This window comes from Rhipicephalus microplus, chromosome 6, assembly GCF_043290135.1.
Source record: "Rhipicephalus microplus isolate Deutch F79 chromosome 6, USDA_Rmic, whole genome shotgun sequence".
Classification (NCBI taxonomy): Eukaryota; Metazoa; Arthropoda; class Arachnida; order Ixodida; family Ixodidae; genus Rhipicephalus; species Rhipicephalus microplus.
In genome coordinates, this window is record NC_134705.1 from 102494027 (window position 1) to 102519417 (window position 25391).

Genomic DNA, 25391 nt, shown 5'->3' on the forward strand with positions numbered 1-25391 from the left:
CGTTCGTGTGCCCATGAAGATATCTGAGCTGTGAAGCTTTAGGTTTGAGCTCAGACGTGGCTGCCCATCCAGAGCACATTATCAGAGTCGGCGCTTCGAGTACAGCGCAACCGGTAAGCTCGGAAGGCTGCTTCATACAGCCGAGCCTCGAGCCACCACAGCAGCATGTCTCATAGACGTGCGTGCTTTGCGCAAAGGCATCTTCATCACTGAAGCAGACGAGATCCCGTGTCTTCTCTCTGGGATCAAATGTCCGTTAGAACTGAGTAATTCAGAACTGTATGTGTATAATCTATGCATGTTGGTTATGCTGTTCTCATTAACGTTGATACAGGTGTCTTAGGTAATGTTATAAGATCTCGTGTTAGTGGGATTGAATGTCGTTTTCAAGCGATCTCGTTTTTGGGGAGTGGCTTAATATCATGCCTCGGACATTCGAAAAATAAATTGACGTGCATGTTGTAGAAAAAAAAACCACGACGTCTCAAATGGGTTCCCAGCTACAGGATGACGACGTTTGTCAAGCTTGTTTGTGGTTCAAAGCCATTCCTGAAAGAGGAGTTTCGCAGAATATAACAGCCTTAGGGGGTGCATGTAAGGATAGATGGCGCGGAATTAAAATCATGAATGAAGGACCATGAAACACGGGCAAGGCTTGGGGCAGTGCAGCGCGCGAGCGACCCACGGCCGGGGTCCACAGTGGCCAGGATCCGAATTACGGATCTGCATTAGAGTACCCTGATTATTAGGCCACCATTTAAGGTTCGGATAGTGCAATACTGAACGATGCTAAAACAAATGGCAGAATAATAGGTAGTTAAACAGCGCCTTCTCTGTTTTTTCTGTCATATGTTTTTCACAAGTCATAATTCTGAGGTGGCGCAGGTATCGAAGTAGAGAAACTGGAGAGCCTTTTGGTAAAGGCAGGCTCGCCACACTTGAGAAAACTTCACCAAGTGCTGCCATAACCCAAAAGGGCTATCAACTATCACTAATATGAAAAGCTGTGCTTAATTGCCCGAAAATACTGCTTATTAAAATTGTCATGCAATACTCGTTGCAGTGATAAACGTTGTCATGTTCCGGTTCTGATGGCAGCCTGCTTAGACCCAGACATTATTAGCACCTTCTGCTGTGTTGCAGGTCTGACCACTACCGGGATCAGCTGCTTCGCAGCCGCTGGGGACTGAGGGCCATAGGTTAGCGTTTATCCCTAAAAGCCTATCTGGTGAGAGGAGTCTAGCTGTACTGTTTGAGGATCTAGAGTGTGTTAAATGAGATGTACTAGGCCTAAGTAACGTTAGGAGGACAGATGAGGCCTATACAGTGCTAAAGAATAGGCACGTTCTTTGCTATCGTATCTAGGCTGACAGAAGAGAACTCGGCGTGTGGTTCATTATACACAGGATTATGATAACTGGTAACATAGAAGAATACTATAGCATTATTAAAAGGTTGATATGTATTGTAATTAACCACATCGCATACGCCCTTGAACTCTGACCCCGCACCTTGCCGTCGAGGATACAAGTTCACGCTGCCTAGCAGACAGTACCTCACACAGCCATTGCTTTCCCCGGCAACTGCATCAAATGTAAAGAGGATTATTTGGTGGGCCTAGCGAATAGGTGGACGATTGGAGTTGCCACAGGACTGGAAAGATGGTGGTTCTCAAGCACCAATCTCGTGGGGCCTTCCTCTCGTAATGATGTTTGTAGTGTGCTGTTGTTGTCTGCATACCTTCAATATATACTAAATAAGAGATACAATTAGGATGACTGCTAGTTGGGCGTGTTGGTAAAGGTTCATGATAAAGCAAGCGCTAAAAATTACACACACTCAGAGAGGGCACAGACGAGCGCTTACTAGCAACTGAAAGTTTTCTTTCGAAGTGAACACTAACAAGTACATAACACGCATGTACGTCTGTCCCAACCTCAACCTCATTATAAACAACGTCATATACCAAAATAATCACTTCCATATTCGATGGCACACAACGGGAAACAACCACGTGTGAAGAACTAAAAAATAAAACATAAAAATGCACGGGATATGTGGCGTCCAAAAAAAGCAAATTCCGCCTCTGTTAGTAGAACAGACGCTTGACTGACGCAACTATCGCCTCCTTTCCTGATTCTACACGCTTCCATTACTTCCTTTGTCGTCCGCCTCTTGTGGCTGTGAATTATTCGTGTGTCTGCAAATTTAGATTGGCAGACACACTGCTGGCAGTGCATCGCTAAGTGTGAGTAAAGGGCATCTTTTAGTGAACTTTGATGTTCACAAAGGCACACATTCAGGCCCCAACACACCTGACTGACGTATTTTTTTCACATGTGAAAGGAGTTTCGTATACAGTATCGTTTTTGCACTCAACATATCTCCTGTCACGTTTTATGCGACATCTGTCCGATTCTCCCGTTGCTTTCTTGTTGGCTAGCCTTTTTACCCGCACGCCATACCTTGTATGGAATTCAGGTTACCTTTTCATTTAAAAACAAATTATTGAAGACTTGCCCAACAGAAGAAAGGCTAGCCAATAAGAAAGAAACGGGAGAATCGAACAGATGCAGCATAAAACATGGCAGGAGGTATGTTAAAAAGTGTAAACGGAACTCTTATTCCATGTGGAAAAGAATACGTCGGTCAGACGGGTCAGTGCCTGAATATGCACCTACGTGAACATGAGAGTTCACTAAAGGGGGCCCCATACTCACACTTAGCGTTGTACTGCAAGGAGTGCAGCTGCCAACCGAAATGCAGACGCACAAATAATTGACAAGGAATGGAGGTGGACAATGAGGGAAATAATGGAAGCGTATAGAGTTAGGAACAGAGGTGACAGTTGCGCCAGTCAAGCGTCTGTACTACTAACAGATGCAGAATTTGCTTTTTTGGACGCTAGATAACCCAGTGCATTTTCTTTGTTTTTCTTTTTACACTTTCTCTTCTTACTTCTTTACACGTGGTTGTTTCCGGTTGTGTGCCATTAATTATGAGAGTAATTGTTTTGGTATATCACGTTGTTGATCAAGACAGGGGGAGGTTGGGAATGACATACATGCGTGTTACGTAGTTATTGGTGTGCACTTCGAAATAAAATTTTCAAGTGCTAGTAAGCGCTCGTCCGTGTCCTGCCTGAGAGTGTGTGATTTTTAGCGCTTGTTGAGTAATGAAGAGATACAAGATGAAAGTGGTAAAACCCTACGCACTTACATACAGTCATGTTGAAGCGTTAGTTGAAAGCTTCTATGAAGCTTCTATGAAGAAGCTTCTATGAAAACAGAACTCGAGGTGGCTGAAGCGTTTTGCACGAGAGTTGCCGGGAATATTGTGAACGAGAGCATCGACGCCGTGATCGTTACTGAGACGCGATTACCAGAAATGGACATTCCGTTCACCATGGAAGAACTGGAAGGTGCGTTAGTCGCTTCTAAGCGCATGTAATCGCCAGGTCCTGATGGTATTACTTATAGTGCGTTGGGGACCTTGGACAAAAAGCCAGAAAAGAACTTTTACCTTGCTTCAACAACTCCTGGCTCAGTGGCAGTGTTCCCCGAGAATGGAAAATAAGTCGAATAATACCACTTTTAAAATCGGGAAAATCACCATTGGACTTGACAGCGTATCGCCCTATTGCTCTCGCAAGCTGCCTCGGAAAAGTAATGGAAAGAATGGTTCTATTTCGTCTCGAGTGGTACTTGGAACGATACACCAAATACCCTTCTTGCATGGCAGGCTTTCGTCGGGGCCGCTCCTCCATTGACTGTGTCCTTGACTTATCGACGTTTGTTCAACAAGAAAAAAGTCGCAAGCGCATATCAGTGGCACTCTTTCTTGACGTGAAGAGTGCTTATGATAATGTAGCTCACGATGCCATCCTCACTTCTCTCGCAGCAACGGGCATTGATGGACGAATGTTTCAATGGATAAAAGATTACATAACTGGCAGGGGTTTCTTTGTACAAACATATGAGGGTACAACTGCCCAACATTACACCTACTGCGGAGTACCTCAGGGAGGTGTTTTAAGCCCCACATTCAATGTAGCCCTCATTGGTCTGGTGAAGGTTCTGCCAAAGTCGGTGTGCCTATCTATATACGCCGATGATATTTGCCTCTGGAGTGCTGCAGTTACTCGCCCTCAGGTGCGTGCACGAATACAGCAGGCAGCAACCCTCACAACAACCTACCTTCAAAAACAAGGCCTAAATATATCAACTGTGAAGTGCGCGTTGATGGCGTTTACACGCAAACCACTGACGTGATACCCTATTTACATCAATGGGCAGAGTGTCAAATATGCACGGACGCATCGTTTTCTGGGCATAATAATTGACAGAAGTCTTTAGTGAAGCCCACATTGTGTGTACTTGAAGAAGAGACTGCTATCTATTGTGCATATCATGAAATTCTTGTGCGGTAAAGCATGGGGAACTTCTGTGGCCTCCATGCTACAGCTGTACAGGGCGCTATTTCTGGGTCTATTGCGCTACAGCTTGCCGGTACTGACTAACACTTGCAAATCGAATACTCATTTTCGGAGAGTTTGCAGGGTCAGGCACTGCGTGTCTGCCTAGAACTGCCCCGATGCGCATCTACTTATGCCACAATCATGCTTGCCAAAGACCATCCGGTCAGGGCATATATAGTTGTGGATTGCCTCAGAGCGCACATTCAACATGCTAGCCGTGTCCCCGACCACCACTTGGCCCTTCTACCTTCCGGAAGACCACGTGCTACGTTTTCAGACGTCATAGCCAAGCACCTAAACAGCATTCCATCAGGACATACGCCAGCTGCGAGAATAGCATGTCCTTTGTGGTGCCTCGACCAGCTGCAAGTACGTCTAGAAATTCCGGGAATCAAAAAGAAAAACAGTCACTCCAGAGTAGCATTGAAGCAAGCAACACTGCTATTATTACATGAGTTGTACTTATACCGAACGCAGATATACACTGATGGGTCCGTCTCGTCCAGCAGCTCATCAGGTGCCGCTGTAATTCCGGCTGCAGAAATGACAATCAAGTTTGAGTTGTCGCATATGACATCTACGGCATCAGAGCTTGCTGCTATAAGGGCTACTTTACAATATCTCGTTCAAGAACGTCCAGGAAAATGGGTGATATTCTTTGATTCGAAGGCAGGGCTTCAGAGTTTGCAGTCTGCCATGCGTAGGAGGAGTCATGACCAAATGGTACAAGAAATAAGACATTGCCATCATGAAGCTCTAGCACGAGGGCATGATATTATATATCAATGGCTGCCTGGACATATCGGTATTACCGGAAATCAATTAGCCGATGATGCAGCCCGCTCAGCTCATGAAGAAACCCGTGTAGTCCCGATTCGTCTATCAAGGAATGATGCAGCAAGACAACTTTACCTGCTGGCTTGAGATCTCACACGCACGTTCTGGTCGTCTACCAGCTTCCAAAGGTGTCAATTTTATGAACTGGATCCTTCGCTCAAGCTAAAGCTACCATCACAACTTTCCCGCTCCGATGCGACACTCTTATGCCGCCTTTGGTTGGGTGTTGCATTTACAAAGGTGTACTCCTTTCGCATTGGTATGGCAGACACTCCTACATGCGACTACTGCGGAGCTGAAGAGACCATCGAACACGTCCTGTGCAGCTGCGCTTGCTACGACACACAGCGATGCCAGCTCTGGATGGTTTTGTATCGACTTGACCCCGGACCATTTTGTGTGCAGAAGATACTAGGACCTTGGGCATCTGCCTCAGTTGCGCAGAAAGCAACCAAACCACTGCTACTTTACCTTAAGTCAACAAACCTGAGCGACCGCCTGTAGACTGTGTGTGCTCCCCGAGTGTGCTCGTGTATGTGTGTACCTTCTCATCTTTCTGCAACCTCTTTTCTCCCCTTTATCTCTTCCCCAGTGCAGGGTAGCAAACCGGATGTGCGTCTGGTTAACCTCTCTGCCTTTCCTTGCATCTTTATCTCACTTTCTCTCTCTTCTATGAAGACGTGGAATCGGCATTGAGTAAGATAAAGAACAGTACACCATACTGCTGGGGGACTTCAATGTTTAGGTAGAGAAGAAGCTGGCTAGAGACGAGGCAGTAGGATAACATGGCATTGGTATTAGAAATGCAAAAGTGACGCTATTAGTACAATTCGCAGAATGCAGCAACACACAGAAATTGAATACCTTCTACCGAAAAGAGGGAAACCGTAAGTGGACATGGAGGATCCCTAATCTTGAAAATAAGTACAAAATAGACTTCATACTGAGTGCACACACACGTACTGTGCAGGATGTCGAAGTGCTTGGTAAGGTATGGTGCAGCAATCATAGAAGAGTAAGGTCTCAAATGCGCCTATAGTTGAAGAAAAGCACGATAGAAAGTGACACAAAAAGCCAATCAATGAGCTAGCAATCAGAGGGAAGTACAGGAATCGGAGTCTAATTTTAAAACAGATGCTCGCCTTTTATCAAGAAAACAAGCCTTAGCCGTGATGCAGCGAATGATAGCCTGACGAGTACCATTACAGAATGTGCAGTGAAAGTAGGAGGTATGGTAGTAAGACAGGACACTGGAAAGCTGTCTCAGGAGACGAAGAACCTAGTTAAGAAACGTCAAAGCACGAGAGCTCTAAACACAACTGGCAAACTAGAACTTGCAGAGGTTTCGAAGTTTACTTAGGAACGTATGATATTCTATGTAAGAAGGTATAACATGGAGAAAATTGAACACGCTGTAAAAAGCGGAGGGCGCCTCAAAGCGGTGAAGAAGAAACTTGGAATAGGCAAAAAAACCCGATGTATACACTAAAGAACAAGGAAGGCAAAGTAACTATGATTATGGATAGGATAGTTAAAATAGCGGAGGAATTTTACAGAGATATATATATAGTAGGGGACCAACCACGATCATAGTGTTAGAACTGCAGTGCACCACAAGACATCCCACCAGTAATAGCAGAAGTCAGAAAAGCCTTGGAGAGATTGCAAAGGGGCAAAGCTACTGGTGAGGATCAGGTAAGCCTTGGAGGGATTGCAAAGGGGCAAAGCGGCTGGTGAGGATCAGGTAACATCACATCTGCTTTACGACAGAGGAAATATTGTGTTAAAAAAACTGGCCACCCTGTTTACGAGGTTTCTCCTCACTTGGAAGTTAGCAGAATTTAGGGAGAATGCTGACATCATGATAATACATAAAAAAGAAAATGACAAGGACTTGACGATCGAAAAGCCGTTCAGCTTGCTCTCCATCGTATACAAGCTATTTACAAAGGCAATTTCTAACGTAACTAAGACAACATTAGAATTCAGTGAACCAAAGGAACAAGAAGGACCGCGAACAGGCTACTCAACAATTGACCAGATTCATACTACCAATTAGGTAAAAGTGATGTACTCAGAATACAGCCAACTACTATAGCCTTCTTAGTAAAAAAGAAGGCATTTGGTTCATCAGAAATATCAGCAGTCATGCAGGCACTGCGAAATAAGGGTGTCGGTCAATGAGTTATAAAAATATTCTGAAAGAAATCTATAGAGAATCAACTGCCGCCACAGTGCTCCACAAAGAAAGCGACAGAATTCCAATCAAGAAGGGTGTGAGTCAAGAGGACGCAATCTTCCCTATGCTATTAGGGGCGAAGCTCCTTAGGGCGTGGGCTGTGCGTCCCCTGTAGCCTGTATGTAGCCACCTCTAGTTTAGTTCTTGCAGTGTTCACTAGATGGCGGTACCGTCCCCTGTATGTAGCCACCTCTAGTTTAGTTCTTGCAGTGTTCACTAGATGGCGGTACCGTCTCCTGTATGTAGCCACCTCTAGTTTAGCTCTTGCAGTGTTCACTAGATGGCGGTACCATCTCCTGTATGTAGCCACCTCTCGTTTAGTTCTTGTAGTGTTTACTAGATGGTGGTACTTGTAGTTGATGATGAAAAGATGCAAGATGTTATAAACTAGAAAGCTGTACTTGTAGTTGATGAAAGACGCGAGATCTTATAAAATAGGAATGATGTCACATATGGCGCGTGTCATTGGTTGAAGGCAATCGTTCGATTTAGTGCGGCGACGTGCGCTAGGGGGAGCGTTGTAATAAAGCTGTTCGCTGTTGGCGCGCGCTCGGAGTCGCCGGATGGATAAGGCTGCACAGCGGAGAGAGCGCAAGGCAGCAGCAGCGCGCGCTCGCAGACAGAATCCCGATGTGCGAGCGCGCGAGGCAGAAGCGCTCCGTGAAGCTGCGTGACGCCGCCGTCAAGATCCTGCCGTACGTGAAAAAGAGACTGCAGCGGCGCGACGCCGCCACCAAGATCCTGCCGTACGTGAAAGATAGGCTGCAGCGGCGCGACGCCGCCGCCAAGATCCTGCCGTACGTGAAAAAGAGGCCGCAGCGGCACGGCTACAAATAAAAGTTGATTTCTGTATATACACACACAGCGTTTCTCACGTCTTTACATGATGATCGACTGGGTGAATTACACGGAAGATTCACAGTTTACCGATGAATCCCTCTGGAGCTTCGCCCATTCATCATCATTCACCCCGTGAATATGCCGTAATTTTTTTGCCGCGTGCTTACAGTTGGTTTTCAAAGGCCTAGAGTGGGAGGAGTTAGGAATAAGAGTTGAAGATGAGTACCCTGGTTACCTGCGCTTCGCCGGTGACATTTCATGGCGGAGTAACTCCGGGGAAAAATTACAACTCATGATTACTGAGATAAATAAAGAGAGCAGGAAGGTCAGTTTTATGATACTATGCAGAAAAGAAAGTAATGTACAACAACCTTGGAAGAAACCTGTGGCTTTATATATGTATTAGTGTACTTGAAGTTTTAAACTACTACGTGTACTCTGAAGAGGTAATAACATCGGAGCCAAACCACAAGCTTGAAGTAACTAGCAGAATAAAAAATAAGGTGGAGCACATTCGGCAAGCACTCTGAAATCATGACTTGTAAATTGCCACTAATCCTCAAAGGGAAGGTATATAACAGCTGAATCTTGCCGGTACTAACCAACGGATCAGCAACCTGGAGGCTTAAAAAGAGGTTCAGCTTAAATAGAGGATGACGCCGCGAGCGACACAAACGAAAATATAGCTAAGTGTAACCTTCACAAAGAAAAAAGAGTAGAGTGGGGCAGCGAACAAACCGGTGTTAAGAATTTCTTAGTTGAAATTAAAAAGAAGAAATGGACATGGGCCTAGCATGTAGTGCCTAAGCAGGAAAACTACTGGTCAATAAGGGTAACTGACTGGATTTCCGAAGGAGGAGAGCGGCTAGGGGGACACAGAAAATTAGGTTGGCGGATGAGATAAGGAAGTAGGGGGGTATAACGTGGCAGAAGCAAGCATGGGACCGAGTTAAGTGGCGAACGTGAGTGAGGCCTTAGTCCTGCAGTGCACGTAGTCAGCCTGATGATGATGATGATGACGACGACGGTGATGACGACGACAATGATGATGATGATTCTAACTCATTCCAGCTTCCGTCGCCATCGAGCCCTAATCCTGGTCCAAGTGGGGTAAGTGTTTATTGCTAAAGCGATCTATGTTATTATTGAGGTTCACATAGCACAGAATTTCTCGTCTACCTTATACACACTGAAAGTCGGGCTGGCAAGGTGAGGGCCGAAAATAACATTGAAAATTAAGGTGTATGACTGAATCCATCTGGTGAGTTACCTATATTAATATAGTTGAAATTATAAAGAAGGAACACGAAAGTTGATCTTGTGTTAAAATTATGTTTCATTGTCAACTGCGGCAACAATGTCTCTCAAAACACAGCTTGAGAGCAGCAGCACCAAGTGTAACTCTCGAGTTGTATTTATTGTTACACGCCTGTTATTATAGACAAGCAAATTATGCGCATCACTCTTCTGCTATCGAACCAACAGTCACAACTCGATCGCTGCCGTGGTGGACGCGTTTTCATTAAGGTGATATGAGAGATTTCGGTGCATTATGAGATGCCACTGCACATTGCGCAAAGCCAGATGAACAAAAAATTTGGAGCTTTACCCAAGACTTGCTACATAATCAAACAGTGGCCATAGCATGTGATTTCTCATATATGAGAGGAAAGGAAGGCTAACGTTGAAACGCCGAAGGACTGGGAGCACCACGACCTAAACAATACTCCACGTGTATTTGTATTTTCATTTTACACTCAAATACGAATGCATTCAGGTGTCACTACACCCTGCGCGTTTCGTCAACATCATGTAGTTATGCGTTATAACTAGTAGTTATGCATTATGAACGCAGCTTGCACTAAATGTTATGGCGTAATTTCATTCACCTTCAATATTATCTGAGGCTTCAGCTTGATACACGCCATTTTAATTTGTTGTAATTATATATTTTATTTACGCGTCTGGCTTGCTTTATGCAACTTCATGCAATGAAGAAAAATAAAAAGGACACTTCTTAGCACGCGAAAACGCTAAAGGCGTATGTACCTCGATTTAGCTGAAAGGTTAACAGCCGATTACCGGTGCTCCACCACAAGAGTTAATTCGCCACGAGTGTAGCAAACAACGATGGATTTAGCAAAATTTAAGATAAGGGAGTTTTGATGTGACCTTCCTTTTTTCAACGCCAAGCCACATAACCAAACTATGTACTGAACTAAATGAACATTGGCATTACGTGTGCCCATTGACTCTTTTAAAAGGCACAAGTCTTTAAAATATAATACTACGAATTGCAGTTCCATAAGCATTACGGATGCTACAGTGCACGTGCGTAATAACCAGAGCAACAGAAAATATGTAGAACAATCGCGGCATCACACCGATGCCATTATTCAGAAACTGAAATGTATTGTTGTAGAGGCGTGCCGGGAAAATTAAATTTACAGCTCTACAATGCAACCACAGGGCCCCTAACTAAACGTTGAGCCTGAAGAGAAACTATTGAATTCTTTATACACAGAATACAAAGAATGTCCGAGGCCACTCTCGGACATTCAGTGTACATCAACAATATTACCTTTTTAAAAAAACGTGTAGTTGGTGGAACATTGGTCAGAGAAAATTTTTGCTGTAACGTTACAGGTACTGCAGCTAAACAATGTATGCAATCCAGCCATTATGCATCTAAGTATCTCCTTTTTCCAACTCTCATTTTCTTTTCAGCATCACCCGCGATTCAGCCCAACCCCGGGACCAAGTGGGGTAAGTGTTTACAAAATACGTGCACTACAATGACGGTGACAATGCATGCACTATATGTGGTATTTTGTATTTTTATGGCAATCAATAGAAAACATCAAAACCTATATATAACACAAAGCAAAGTGGAAAATTTCCAATCAGGAATTTTTCGGTTCGGTCTACTTTCTTAACCGACACGAAGGAACACCTTTAGCACAAGCCCCGTTAACTTGGTAATCGGGTGACTCAGACGTGATTTGGCTGATATTAGTCTCAGCAGGTACATGCAATGTGTACTGGCATAAAACTTACATACTCTCTGTCATATTTGGCCATAAGCGTATAATTCGCATGATGTTTGAAGTGCATCTAAGACGAAGCGGTGCAAATGGGTCATCCGAAGGTGCGAAAACGACGTTCATGAATAACTGAAGTGTCCGTGGATCTTAAGAAAGGAGATGTGACCATCTATGATCTTGCCAGGTTCTGGTTGTTGGCTACTGAGGCTTGAGCCACTGCTGCAAATTTTTATCCGTGTTTGATTCGCACCCCCTATATATAGTCGCAACGACAGGGGCTGAAGTTAGAATTGCAACAAGTTTTGCTTTGTTTTCACGATGTTTAATGGTAATTCTTACAAAGCAGCCCTAGCTGTTGAACTTCGTGCTAAGTTGAGGCGGATGCAACAAACAATGAGTAATAAAGGCTTCACACAAAGCCGATACGTGCACACACTACAAACTACGTTCGTGAAAATAATAAAAATTTATCAGTAAACGTATCAACGATATCGAATTATAGAGAAAGGCCGAAAATGATAACGAACATTGTGTCTCCCGTGTACGGTCGATTTCAATTTCAGTGAAATAAACTTGTATAAAACCATGCAAGTTCCGGTGATGAAAGTATGCCTGCGCAATCAATAGCATTATTATTTTTGTTGCCGCTGAAGCTGGCTGTGGCCAACTCTTGCAGTGCAACTTCTCTAAAATGCTGTCAACAGTAAGATAGAAAAATTCTTCTGGAGTCACGTTGGTTACTGTTAACAATAGTCCGGGACTATATTGTCTGCGTTCTATTCATTTTGTTTTGTTGCGCTATCCTCATTTCATTCTGGGCCCCGATCAAGTGAGTGAGTGAGCAAACTTTATTTAACCAGCGGATTGAGGCGTGGGCCTAAGCCGCACCAGGGGCGGTTGAGAGACACTGTCTCTCAGCCGCCTCCCGTGCTCGCTGGATGGCCCATATTTGATCTGTCCTATCTGAGCTGATCAGTGCGGCTCTCCACTGCGCCCCAAGCTGTTCTGGGGAGACTGCATTGGCGTCCTGTATCTGTGTGCATTCCCATAACATATGCTCTAGGGAGGCGCGTCTCATGCTACATAGTTTACACGAGTCATCTGGGTATAGTTCGGCGTAGATGCGATTTAAGTGCTTCGGATTGGGAAATGTTCTAGTTTGAAGTCGCCTCCAGTCAACCTCCTGAGATCTGTCTAATGTGGAGCTAGGTGGGGGAAATCTGCGCCTCGACTTTTGGTAGAATTGGATAATGTCACAGAACCTAAACATTCTGTCCCTCTCCCACCACTCATCTCCTCCCAGTACCTCATGTGAAGCTCCATTGCGAGTGCGTTAAGTGAGACCTCGCGCTACGCGGTGAGCCTCCTCGTTGAGGTTGGGAATGAGCGACGCACACGGGGTGTGGGCTGGGAACCATATAATATACCTTTCTTCGAATTTCTCGGATGATATCAGATTTGCCTTGCGGAGGAGTATATTGGCTGCCTCGGGAGATATTCTTCCTCGTGCATAGTTACGGATTGCTGACTGCGAGTCACTGATGACATACCTACACTTTGGGGAAATTATGGCCTGTGCAATAGCCACCTCTTCCGCGATTTCTGAATTATCCGACCGTATGGAGCACGCGTTTACGCATTTGCGGTCGGTGTTTATTACTGCCGCAACGTAGGATTTGTGACTAGGGTACTCCGCTGCGTCTACGAACAACGCTTCCTTGTCTCTGCCGTAGGCCTTAAGCAGAGTTCTAGCGCGGCTTTCTCTTTTGCCCTGATTAACTTCGGGTGCATGTTTTTGGGCAGATTGGGGACCTGGATCTTTTCCCTGATCACCTTTAAAACCGACACTTTACTTCTTGGTTGCCTATGGTAATTTATCCCCAACTTGTCAAGGATACTCCGTCCTGTGCGCGTGCTGGCTAGCCTCTCCAACTGGGCAATCTGTTGCGCTTCTATCAGCTCCTGTAAAGTGTTATGTAAGCCCAGTTGAAACAGTTTTTCGTTGCTGGTGCTATCAAGGCCCAAAGCTTGTTTGTACGCCTTTCGTATGAGTGCGTTGATTTTGAGTTTTTCGGCTGTATACCAGTTTACATATGCCGCTACGTATATAATGTGACTTATGGCGAATGAATAAATAAGCCTGATGACGTTAGCCTCTTTCATGCCTTGGTGTTTGTTGGTGACTCTCTTGATTAGCCGTATTGCGTTGGTGACTTTGGTTACTAACCTCTTGACGGTTTCACCGTTTGTACCGTTAGACTCGATGATGAGTCCAAGGACTCTGATTTGTTGCACTATAGGAATAGTCCTGCCGTTTTTGGTGTGAATTTGGATCTCTTCGTAAGCACGCTCCCGGTTGTATCCCTTGGGTGGTCTGCCTTTAAGCGTGGGGCGATAGAGGAGGAGTTCGGATTTATCTGGCGAGCACTCGAGGCCAGTACCATCAAGATACTCCTCAATAGTGGTGACGGCCTCCGGTAGTCTCTGCTCTATCTCTCCGTCACTACCTTCACACGCCCAGATGGTGATATCATCTGCATATATAGAATGATGTATTCCGTGTATTGAGTTCAGCCGCGCCGGGAGTCCTATCATTATGAGATTAAACAGCATTGGCGATATGACCGTACCCTGCGGGGTACCAGCACTACCCATAAGCTTTTCCTCAGATCTCAGTTCTCCCATTACGATAGATGCCGTTCTGTCTGTTAGGAAGTCCTTGACATAGTTATACGCTCTTGATCCTAAGTTTAATTGGCAGATCTGATGTAAGATAGCCGTATGCGATGCTTTGTCGAAGGCTTTTTTAAGGTCTAACCCTAAGATCGCCCGGGTAGCTCTTGTTTTGTTGTCTAGAATCTGCTGCTTAATTTGCAGCATGGCGTCTTGCGTGGAGAGCCGTGTGCGGAACCCCAACATAGAATCTGGGTAGATTTCGTTCTTCTCAAGATAAGTGTTGATTCTGTCTAGAAAAGCGTGTTCCATCAGCTTCCCAGCACAATACGTTAGTGATATAGGGCGTAAATTCGATAGATCGGGGGGTTTCCAGGGCTTGGGGATGAGGATTACTTTAGCTTTTTTCCACTGTTTTGGTATAGTGCCCTCGGTCCAGCACTCGTTAATATATTGCGTGATGTTCTCTATGGCTTGGTCGTCAAGGTTCCATAGTGTTCTGTTAGTGATCCCGTCTGGTCCCGGTGCAGATTTGGTGTTTAGCTTCTGTAGCGCGGCCCTGATTTCAGCCACAGTAAACTCCTCATCTAAGAGCTCGTTCGGGCCTCCGGAATATGGTCCGTGCTCTATGACAGGCATGGCGGGAATGTACGTGTTGCTAGCCTCAGCGATAAAGTCCTCCTCACTGCCGTTATACTGGTGCACCAGTTTACGCAAGGTTTGCTTGTGTGCTGATTTGGTGTTATCTGGGTCTAGCAGGTGTTTGAGCATGCGCCATGTCTGACCAGCATTCATTTGGGCATCGAGACTATTACAAATTGGGTCCCATTGCTGTTTGCATGGCTGCTTACAATGTTCTTCGATCTGTTTGTTCAGCTTGGCTATGCGCTTGCGCAATGGCCTGTTGTGCCTCTGTCCCCGCCATCTATTCTGCAGTGATTGCTTGGCCTCCCACATGTGTGTGAGACGGCTATCAATCTGCTCTAGGGGTAGACTTGAAGTGACACTTCGCGTTGCCTCACTGACGTCGTTATTGACATCTTTGACCCAATCTTCTATATTGCTGATAGGGTCTTGTTTTTTCGCGTTTCTGACTTTCCGAAACTTATCCCAGTCAGTCCATCTAATCTGTCTCTGAATTTTGGCGGCAGCCATTGTTTCTATCGTGATTTCTAATATTCGATGATCACTCCCCAGATCATCGAATGTGATTTCCATTTAGCGGTCCCCGCGTTACGAACTAATGTTAAGTCTGGAGTGGTGTCCCTTGCAAGCCCAGTTCTCATACGCGTAGGGGAGTCGGGGTCAGTGACGAGAGTTAAGCCTGTTTCTTGAATATTCTGCCATAGCGTTTTTTCTTTGGCTCTTGTGTGTCCGTATCCCCGAGCACTGTGTGGAGCGTTAAAGTCTCCACCTATGACGAGTGGATTGGGTCCCGCTATATCTACGGCCTTCTTAAAGAGAAGAAGGAAGCGTTGTCGTATGCGTGAGGGATTGCTGTACAAATTCAGAATAAATATGCTCGGAGATTTTTTTCTTTTAGGGGCAAGTTGTACGAGTATATGTTCAATTTCTGTGATGCGGGTGTCGTGGCAGATTGCTACGAGTCCCTTCCTTACTAAAGTGGTTAGTGTTCTAATATCCCCTGTTGAGGGGCCGATCACCTGATATGCCGGTAGCTTAGCTAAAGCATGGGTTTCCTGCAGAATTAGAACATCCGGTTTGGTTCTGTCTCTAAGGTGTTGTTGCAAAACTGCTCTCTTCCCCTCATAGCTCCTGCAATTTCACTGCCAATTAATTAAGTCCCTTTTTCTGGGCTTCCCTATTTTGAGTTGGCTATCGAAGAGGGAGGTGGCTGAAAGGAGGCAGGCCTTATGAAATTAGTTGATATAGCCACTGATGTGGTGCCCTGAGATAAGTGTGAATTTCCTTCAGTGCTTATCGGAAGGTTGGTAGCTGGAAGTACCGTAGGTGTCCTAGGGTTGAGATTGACTACGTTAGCTTCGAGTTTATCTAGTCTATTCATGATCATGGATATTGCAAGCGAGAGGTTGTTGGTTGCCTCTGCCTGTTCGTTAACTGCTTTCTGTAATTCGGACAATGTTTGATTAATGTTCAAGCTTTGCGCCGTAGTTTTGTCACTAGACGTTTTAGCTTTCCTTTTAAGAGGTGGTGGGGTACTGTCCTCGTGCATTCGGTTATCTGGCATTTATTCGGGGCGCTCTTGGGCCGCGGAACGCATTTGACTAGAAGTTCTATTTGTGCAGTTTTTAAGACTTTGAATTTCCCGAGTAAGTTTTTATCAATTCTCTAAGCTCAGCGTTTTCTTTTTTCAGCTCCGATATATCACTGACATTATGCGCAGTCTCCCCCGAAGGCTGAGGGCGCGTCCCTTTAGCCACGTCTGACCAGCTCACCGTGAATGCCGGGTTCCCTTGATGGCCATTGCCACCCTTTGGCTTAGACCGGGATCTGGAACGGGATGTAGTGCGCCTTCTCGGTCCCGGAGACTGGGTGGTGTGGCCGCGGGGCGTTGCGCAGGACCAGGACCTTGATCTGGACCCAGGCGTTGCCCTCGTCCGGAATTTGGACCTCCCGCGTTCGGTTGGCTTGGTGGTAGGGGGGTAGTTCTCTTCGAGCGTCTCTTGAAGTTGTCGGAACCACTGGCGTTGTTTTACGATGTAGGGTGTCTTGAACTTGACCTTGCAGAGTTTGTCAGCCGTGGGATGATCCTTGCCGCACAACTGACATCGTGGCTGACAGTGGTGGTCCTCGCTCGGATCAGGCGTTCCACAACCCGCACATAGCTTGTCGTTTGGCCTCCAACACACGTCACTCCTGCGCCCAAGTCTGTTGCATTGTTTGCAAAAGTCAACTTGTTTTCTGTATAGTGAACAGCGTGTGAGCACTCCTCTGTACATAACGTGCGTCGGGACTCTGCTGCCGTCAAAAAGGACTATCACTGTCGTGGTATTGTCAAGACGCTTGGCTGCGATCGCCGCAGGATTTCGGGCTGTAATAATAGCTGTGGTGATGTCCTGTGGGGTTTCGTTCAAAGGAACTCCTTTGATTACACCTTTGGCAGTGAGTTCCGGGGCCGTCTCGTATGCTCCCACCTCATACAACTTGTCATTGGCTTTGATGTGCTTGATGCTTTGGTACTTGTCTGCATGGTCTTGGTTTGGGGCGCTAACGACCAAGATGTTCTGAAAATTATTCGGACAAATCGTGTCCGTTTCTCTTTCTTCATAAGGGATCTCGGCCGCTTCATACACAGCTTTGTCTAGCTCCGTTAAGCTGAGCTTGGATAGCTGCAGTCCTCCTCTTGGCCTTATAACTATCTTGAAGTTGCCTATCGGCAGTCTTGGCAATTTGCTGGCTCTGGTTATCCGGGATACCAGATTTGCACCGCGCGTTCTAGGTGTTCGGGTAGGGCTAGGGCTACCACGGCGTTTTTGGCTACCTTTCTTCTCACGTTTTCTGTTTCGAACTTCTGTCCACCCGTTGCCAGTGTCATCTTCCTGTTGGGTGACGTCTTCGTCTTCCCGTTGGGTGGCGTCTTCATTCTGCTGCGATACCTCCATTATTGATGATTACGGCCTGTATGGCGCGAACGCCGAGGCCTGGCTATCCCGAGGCCGCCCCAGTCGACGCGGAGCGCCGGTCGTAGGAATAGTAGACGCTGCTTGGTGGGGGCTGGTTTTCGGTCGTAAAATCTCGAAAAATGATCACCCACCTTAGAATATGGTCTCTTCGGATTCTCGGTGACGAGAAGAATCAGATGGTATATAAATCCGAGCGGTGCCTGGCTTTATTCGCTGCAACATCATTTTATGAGAACGGAGCCGACGTGAAGAGCGTCCATTCACCTCGGTGACAGCAGCGCCTCTCACCCCAATTAAGTCCCCAAAAAAATTTCTTCCTGGTTGAAGTCCGGCAAGTGTTTTATTCTAATTCAAGCAATAAAATTTTCAGTATTCAAAGAAATCACAACGTTTTTTTGGCGCTTTTTTGCGTGAAAAACGGGTGCCAATAACTAATGCAATAGTAAATATAGCAATAATGCTACATAGCTTATTACATTTCATCAACTACGTGTATATAGCACCAAACTAAGCACGAAGATGGGTATTTTTTTCGAAATTTACTATTCCACCACTTCTATCGGGGCTACTGATGATGTCTTTATTTAACAGATGGGAGAATGTGGGTAGGCGATATCATATACAGTTGGCTTCACTAACTTCGTCTTGAATAATCAGCTTCGCTGGCTAGAGTGTTTCTTGGATTTAAATACTACTACATATGCAGTGCTCAATTGAGTTACTCGGTCTGCGTTTTTAAGATATTTCTCAAGAAGTTAAGTAAAAATACGATGTCAAGGATATGGCTTGATTGGCTGATTTAGTGGTTGAACTTGGATGAAACGCAAAGTACACGAATCCTTGAGCGCCCCTTTGCTTGTTTTTTTTTCCTTTGAGTCACCTGTTTTGCCACAAATGAGCTGTTGTAATAAGTGGTGACGCCTCAGAAGAAGTCACTATTCTGGGACTATTCTGCAGACCATCATAAGCTTGATTTATTTGTTGCCAGAAAACAACTCAAATATTTACATTCACTTGAATGAAATCCTGTAGGCAATATTGTAGGTACAGTGTCCGCCGAACCAAAGCAAGCCGAATGATGTGGGTATTGTGCAACGTAGCCCCAAAACATCATGAGAACCCCTGGATGTTTGAGCAAGTTGAAAGTGTTTTTCGTCTTGTGTAGCAAAGTGTAGTCTCGATGAATAATTGCTAACCAAAAACAGCGCTATGGGTCGTTTAGGGTACTGCAAATATACAAACATACGAGCTAAACTGACATATTTCCCCACTAGACGAAGTGAGCGCTATAACAAATGCAGCAATCAATTACTTTTACGCCTGAAAAAAACTTGAGATTTCGCATCGTCAGAAAAATGAATGGCACATGCAACCACGGCAAGACAGGAAAGTATGAGGGAATCCAAGCGTAGCTGTTTCAATTGAAGTAAATCAAGTGAGTGAAAAACAACTGATGCAGAAGAGGAAATATATCAGGAAGGGGCAAAGAAAAACAGCCACGTGCACTGCGGTTAGACAGATACACGGAGAGTGGCATTTACGGAGAGTGGCATTTACACGGAGAGTGGCATTTACGTCGAAGCAATCGTAGCCTGGAGGATAGGAAAACGGCACTCATCTATAATACAATGAACGACCTTACTAGAGACTCTTCCCAGCCATGAAGATAAGACATTGATGAACACAATGCGCCACGCGTGTTCTGGTTTCTTAACAAACACCATGCTTAGACCACAGTCCAGCAATGGCATGAAAAACAAAAGTGATGGTTCGAGTGATCATATTGAGAAACGCAGTTGCGCTCTAGCATATAGGGCCCTGTATGATTACTTGACTGGTGTGGTGCTGGACGATAGGACAAAAAGTTGGCCCTGTATCTACACGTTAATCTGCTAATGTCGTCGAAAGACGATAGTTTTGCGTTTGGAGAGAGGGAACAAAACATTTATTTGATGTCCTGCGCAAGAAAATTTGTGAGTGGTGAGAGTGCCTAGAGCGTGCAACAGAGGTGAACGAGCGCAACAAGTCACGTCATACGTGAGACATGAGCTCTGTCTGGCTGTTTTTATGAAAAACAAAGCGTACACCTATCTCAGAAATGATAAAGTGTAGAACGCAAGACGACGGGTACCACTGTCTCGTCACTGTCTCGTCTTAGCAAAGCGTTGGTAACACTCGCCTTTTTGTGCTAGCGCTGCATGGTCAGCGAAGCGTGAAAAGCACTGTGGTGCTTAAAATTACTTATATATGCTTTTTCTAGTAAAAGACGCACATGCAGGATATATACTCGTTGTTATGGTGCCCTAGACATGCCCAATATTTGCTTCTTACTTGACAATTGCACAAGTATCAACACAAAATCTATAGCAACATTGGTGAGCGCTGCGGATCAGGTCAGCCGTTTCAAGTACCCGGTGCCGTTAAGAGTGCACAAACAGACAAATATACAGACAGACCTACAGACAGACAGACCAAAATTGTTTCGTCGAAGGTCCCCAAAAATAACTATCGTCTTTAAAACACATTGCACGAGTTTCAGTGAACACTGGCACGCCACCTCTGGGCCAGCCTTTGGGAGACAAAATCTGTCTTTTAGTTGCTTTTGGAAACTCCGCTGATATCCAGACCGCAATGTAGCTAAACAAAGGCACTGTGAGTAGAAAAGAAGAAAAGCTGCAAAAAAAAATAAGCGAGATTGGGCCATTTAACATTGACGCACTTTCTTGTCTGAGTATGACGCGTTACCACACTAAGAAAACAAACGTTCCTTTTTTTGATTACAGTAAATTTAGGAGGAGCGTCTTTTTGTTACTTGGAATGGAAACGCAAGGTACAATCCATCCGCGCTTGCGGAAACGTCCATAACAGTAGTTAATTGGATAATAATGTGCTCTCCAGGATTTCAAAACGTTCATCTGACTAATTTTGCTTTGGTACGCAGTAGCGTATCTGCAAATGTAGGTGCATCAGCACTGACTCGCTAAGTGATCGATCTTACATCTGTGCAGAACATCGCACGTCTAAACTGCTGAACACTGAACTGTTCGTCAGCCGTTTCTACATATTGCCTGTCATGATGTGAAGGGTTCTAACAACGTAAACGCAAGCACAAAAAGAAGAATGGCACAAATGACAGGGTAGAATTTAGAAATCAGGTTTATAAAAGAAGGCAATCTTATGAACAACACCACACATATGCACAGAACTTCACACCACGTACCGACTGGCCCACAAAACCACACTGATATGATATGTGATTCTTGTGTATTCGTTTCGAAGAACAGAATTTTCGACTGAGAGCTGGGCTGCGTGCCTAACGATTGTGGCGAAGAATGTATATATTCTGCAAATATAATTTAATGATCCTTTGAATTCCTTTTTTACCATAGCTAACTCAAGCGAGGTGAGATTTGCTTCTTTGGCACCCCACATTAAAACCTATATATAGCAAGTTTGAATGATTTTAAGAAACCTTTCACAGCCTGGACAAGCTGCCGGTAGTATGGGGCAACCAGCGACACCATTACATTCTGAAGGACTGGCTACCAGAGTAAGTTGATGTTCTTTATCAATAATATTTTGTTGTGAATAACTTCTGTTGAAGCACACTAATAAACTGATTCATGGAACTCGTTAACGCACTTGAAAGAAGAAGCGCGCGATTCAGAACGTATATTGTTTTAGAGCATGTTCACAATCACCACATAATTAATACCTGTTCTACATGGCTCCTTTTGAAAGATCATTCAGTTCATGGCCATCGAAACGCCATCACTCTATTGGCTTGAGCAAGTTGTCGCTCTGCTACAAGGCAGTTTTCAACAGCGCTATAGTGATTCAGGCGTTTTTTTTAAATTGTGAGACGTTTTGTGGCACTGGGAATGTTTACTTTTGTATTCATACCCTCAAAGCTAAAGTGAAGTTTTTTTAGAAGCTTTGAAATGTAAAAATATTTCAAGAAAACCAGTGTTGTGCATCTGAAAAACAGCAACTATGCAAATACTGTCCCAATTCCTTAGGTTTAGGTAGTGTCGTATAGAATTAAGAAGAATGCAGGACGCCATTTTGTCGCCATTGGCTCTTCCACCTCCAACAAACTTGGAGGCCTGTGCAAGCATTTGATTGTCAGTTACGAAAAGCCTGAAATATGCAAAAAGGAACATGCAACGTGGTTTCTGCACTGAAAAAGCGGCATCGTGCATATGATTCCACTGTCATGTGGAGATCTTTACATCATTCAAACTGGCTGATGTGTCAATTATCGGTTGCGTGGACGCACCGATTTCAAGCAAAAGTGGGGCATCTACATGGTCTTACACTTGTGGCTGTTCTGGCTTCCTATAATCAGACTTCCGTTATAGGGAAGTACTGAGACCACTCGAGATATTTATGAGGCATCATGTATAGAACAGCTCGGACACAGTTGCTTTAGGAGGCCCTGTGTGTCCTTCTCGAACAGATAGCTGGCGTTTTTGAAAAGTGAGTCACTTCGCTGTTGCTTTTACTTCTTGGGTTTTCAGGCTCATAAAGAGCTTTTGTTATTGCTTTGCGTTCTTACAGCGTCTTTACTCACATCGTTTTACCTTTTGACTACTTCCGTTACTGAACTCTGTTGTATTTCGGTCACGTTCATTCATGCTGGCCAGCTTTTTTTGCCTCGTTTTCATTTCGAGTATGAAATATTTGCAGCAAGTTGTCTTTTCCTTTGAGGCTGTCATGACCCTTGCCAAATTCTCGTAAAATCTAGTGTACTTTTTTGTCGCTAAGTTTGCATGAGCAAGCTGAAAAGGCGCCCGACTGGTAGCGCAAAAGAAGAAAAAAAAAGTTGCCGATACCTCTATTCAGGAATCGGTATAACATAGAAATTAATGTGCATTCACAGAAGTACTTGAATGTTTGTTGTGCATTATTTCAGCAACAGCGAAAAATTAGAGAGCCATGTGTTAAAAGACAAGCAGCTTGAAACTTGCAGCGCATATTCCGAGCAGAAAGCAGGCACGAAATTAGCGCACAAAAGACGACTGTGGACTAACAACTCTCGCGGTTGGACCCTTTCAGCACGCTGTTTAAACAGACACAAAGAATCACTAGACGTGCGCACAAGTATATTCACAGCTTCATAGGACAAGTGCGAATAACTGTCACCTTTCTTTGTTCATCGTCAACAGCTCACCCTTTTCGTAAACACGGCTAGTGTGCACTAAATGTGTAACACGGCTGTGCAAGCCAGCAAAGTAACAATCCTCTACCTACTTACGTGCCTGATAATCGCGCACGTAGAAAACACAACGCTCCGCGGGGGGGTAGCTTCGTGGAGGCGACGACCTTTAGAGCACACACAACGTTAGAGTGCCGCGATGTGCTATTTCGTCTCCGCTCTGTTCAGCGTGGAGACAAGTGCGCCGTCTACTACAGCGGACGTCATTATTTGGCCCACTCCTCAATGAGGGCGCTGCAAGCGCGCGACTTAGTGGCCTTTTGCTTTCAAGTGAAGGTACTTAGCACGGGAACTGCCTTCGCAAACACAAGATTGTTCACAAATCTCGCTACTTTTGAGTTTGTAGGCACGCATCTCAACAATTAAACGAATGATTCGCTCCTGAAAGTGTTGCAGAACGTATCCATCTTGACCGGCGGCGGCGCCACTCGGCTGCAAGCTGCGGCTGAGTGGTGCACTGCTGCGGACATAACTATCTACTTTTTTTACTTTGTGGGTGGATATGTTCGTGTGTGTTTTTTAAGGGGTGAAGCTCTTGACGCTGTGGATCATATGTCTCGTGTCATCGCTGTAGTAGCCAGCTCTCTTCAAGTCCTTAGAATGCCCGCTGGATGGCGGTACTTGTGCATGATGAATACATGATGAAAATATGCCAGATCACGGTACTTGGAGCGTTCAGTAAATGCACAGACACACAGATAAACAAACGAATAGACGCACAGGCAGGCAGACAGACAGACGAACGGGACAAGCAGATGCACGCACGGACGCATGGATGGAAGGGAAGGACGAATGCATGGACGCTTCACCCCCTCATCATCATTGACTCCGAGGATATGCTGTAATTTTTAAGGCACGACAGTCTGGATTCAATAAAGAAAGATAAAGATGCGGAAAAGTGCAGTGGAAAACAGTAAAAGAAAGGTAATTTCCTAAACTGTCGAAAGAACAAGGAACTGCTCCTTCCATGAAGGCACCTAATTTTTGCTTTTATGTGCGTCTCACGTTATTCTAGCTCGAAGTCTCGAAGTTCGACATAGTATTTAAAGGCGCTATATAAATGTCCTCGTCTTTCTTAATCTGAGCCTGCAATTCATTCACTGGAGCAATTGAATTAGCGAAACATAACAAAATGACAGCACATACGCGGACAGAATGATGAGTTTTGGGAAGCGTCCATTCATCCGTCAATGCGTGCATCTGTCTGTCCGTGCATGCACCCGGTCGTCTTCAGCGTGAACGATGAGTGTGGCAAAGCGTCCGTCTATGCATCCGTGCGTGTGTCCGTTTGTCCGTGCTTGCGTTCGGGCGCCTGTCCTTGTGTCCGTCCGAGGGTCTGTCTATACGTCTGTAGGCGGGACATTTTCGTTCAATTTCTAATTGGGGGCTCGCTCGGGCAGGTTTTCATTTTATACCTGCTAACTTCGTTTTTAGCTAACATGTGCACATGCAGCAATGACATTCAAAGCCGTTTTAGGCGAGTTTAGATGTTATTATGCATATGCACATTAGGTTTCGTACAGCTGTATGCAAGCGATCATATATAGTCCTATTGCCACAATAGGTCATTTTCAAGCAATCCCACAACTCCAAGCGGGCACGCGAAACAATCCGGGAAGAGTGTGTACATCGAATACGCCGGCGGTTCCGTTGCGATCTCCTCGTTAGTGCCGTGGGACCCAATAAAAACAATACTAATAAAAAATTGTTGCTGCTTTCGACTAGAAATAAATTCTAAATACTACACATGCCTGAACGCACCTGCATGTTTCTCTGCGCATGAAATGCGGCCGGAATTGGTGTATAGGTGCATGTTATTGAGTCACACCTATATTATGAAGGAGATACATAAGGCATGTACCATTTAAGCGACAGGTGAGTTATCGTGGGCCAATACCTGCATTTAAAACGTACTCTCAGCAGCAACATGAGTACGAACACCGAATTTTCTATTTGTCAATCCATGCTGCGCAAAAAGCATAACTTGGAGTGGATTGTTGCCGTTTTTATAGACACAAGTATTTCATAATCACACCTACATGAATAAAACAAAACAAAAGGAGATATCCGCAACTTCTAAAGTACTATGTCCAAGCACACACCAAACTCCAAATTTATGAGAACAGATCAAACGCCATAAAACCTTTTGGAGTTACCTATTCACTTAACGTTCAATCATGTTAAGGTGCAACTAGTACGCACCCAAACACGACGTCTAAACCACGCACACAACTTGCAATAGTCTAATCGGTGACAGTGTTACTAGTATTACAAACGCTGTCTAAAAATTTATCCCCCAAGTTCCCGCCGTAGCAGAAGAAACGTTATAGAAAACATCAACAAAGCTTGAAATAATCACGCTCCATACACCAGAGGCAGTCGTTAGCTGCCACTAGTCGCTCTTTATTCTCACAGTGAATAAAAGTTCTTTTTTTACGATTGCTTGGCAAACAATATA

At 44.9% G+C, this 25391-nt stretch overlaps 1 protein-coding gene across 3 annotated transcripts in view; it reads left to right on the top strand.

The window, feature by feature from the left end:
- LOC119167429 (uncharacterized) overlaps positions 1 to 25391 on the top strand; it is a 154425-nt gene that overhangs the window by 62792 nt on the left and 66242 nt on the right. For 2 of the 3 annotated variants that reach the window (XM_075866301.1, XM_075866302.1), the window contains 3 exons: positions 9465 to 9503; positions 11121 to 11159; positions 21197 to 21265. In XM_075866301.1, coding sequence (XP_075722416.1) covers positions 9465 to 9503; positions 11121 to 11159; positions 21197 to 21265 — 147 coding nt within the window. The remainder of the gene's footprint in view (positions 1 to 9464; positions 9504 to 11120; positions 11160 to 21196; positions 21266 to 25391) is intronic. The other variant, XM_075866303.1, reaches the window with a different exon arrangement.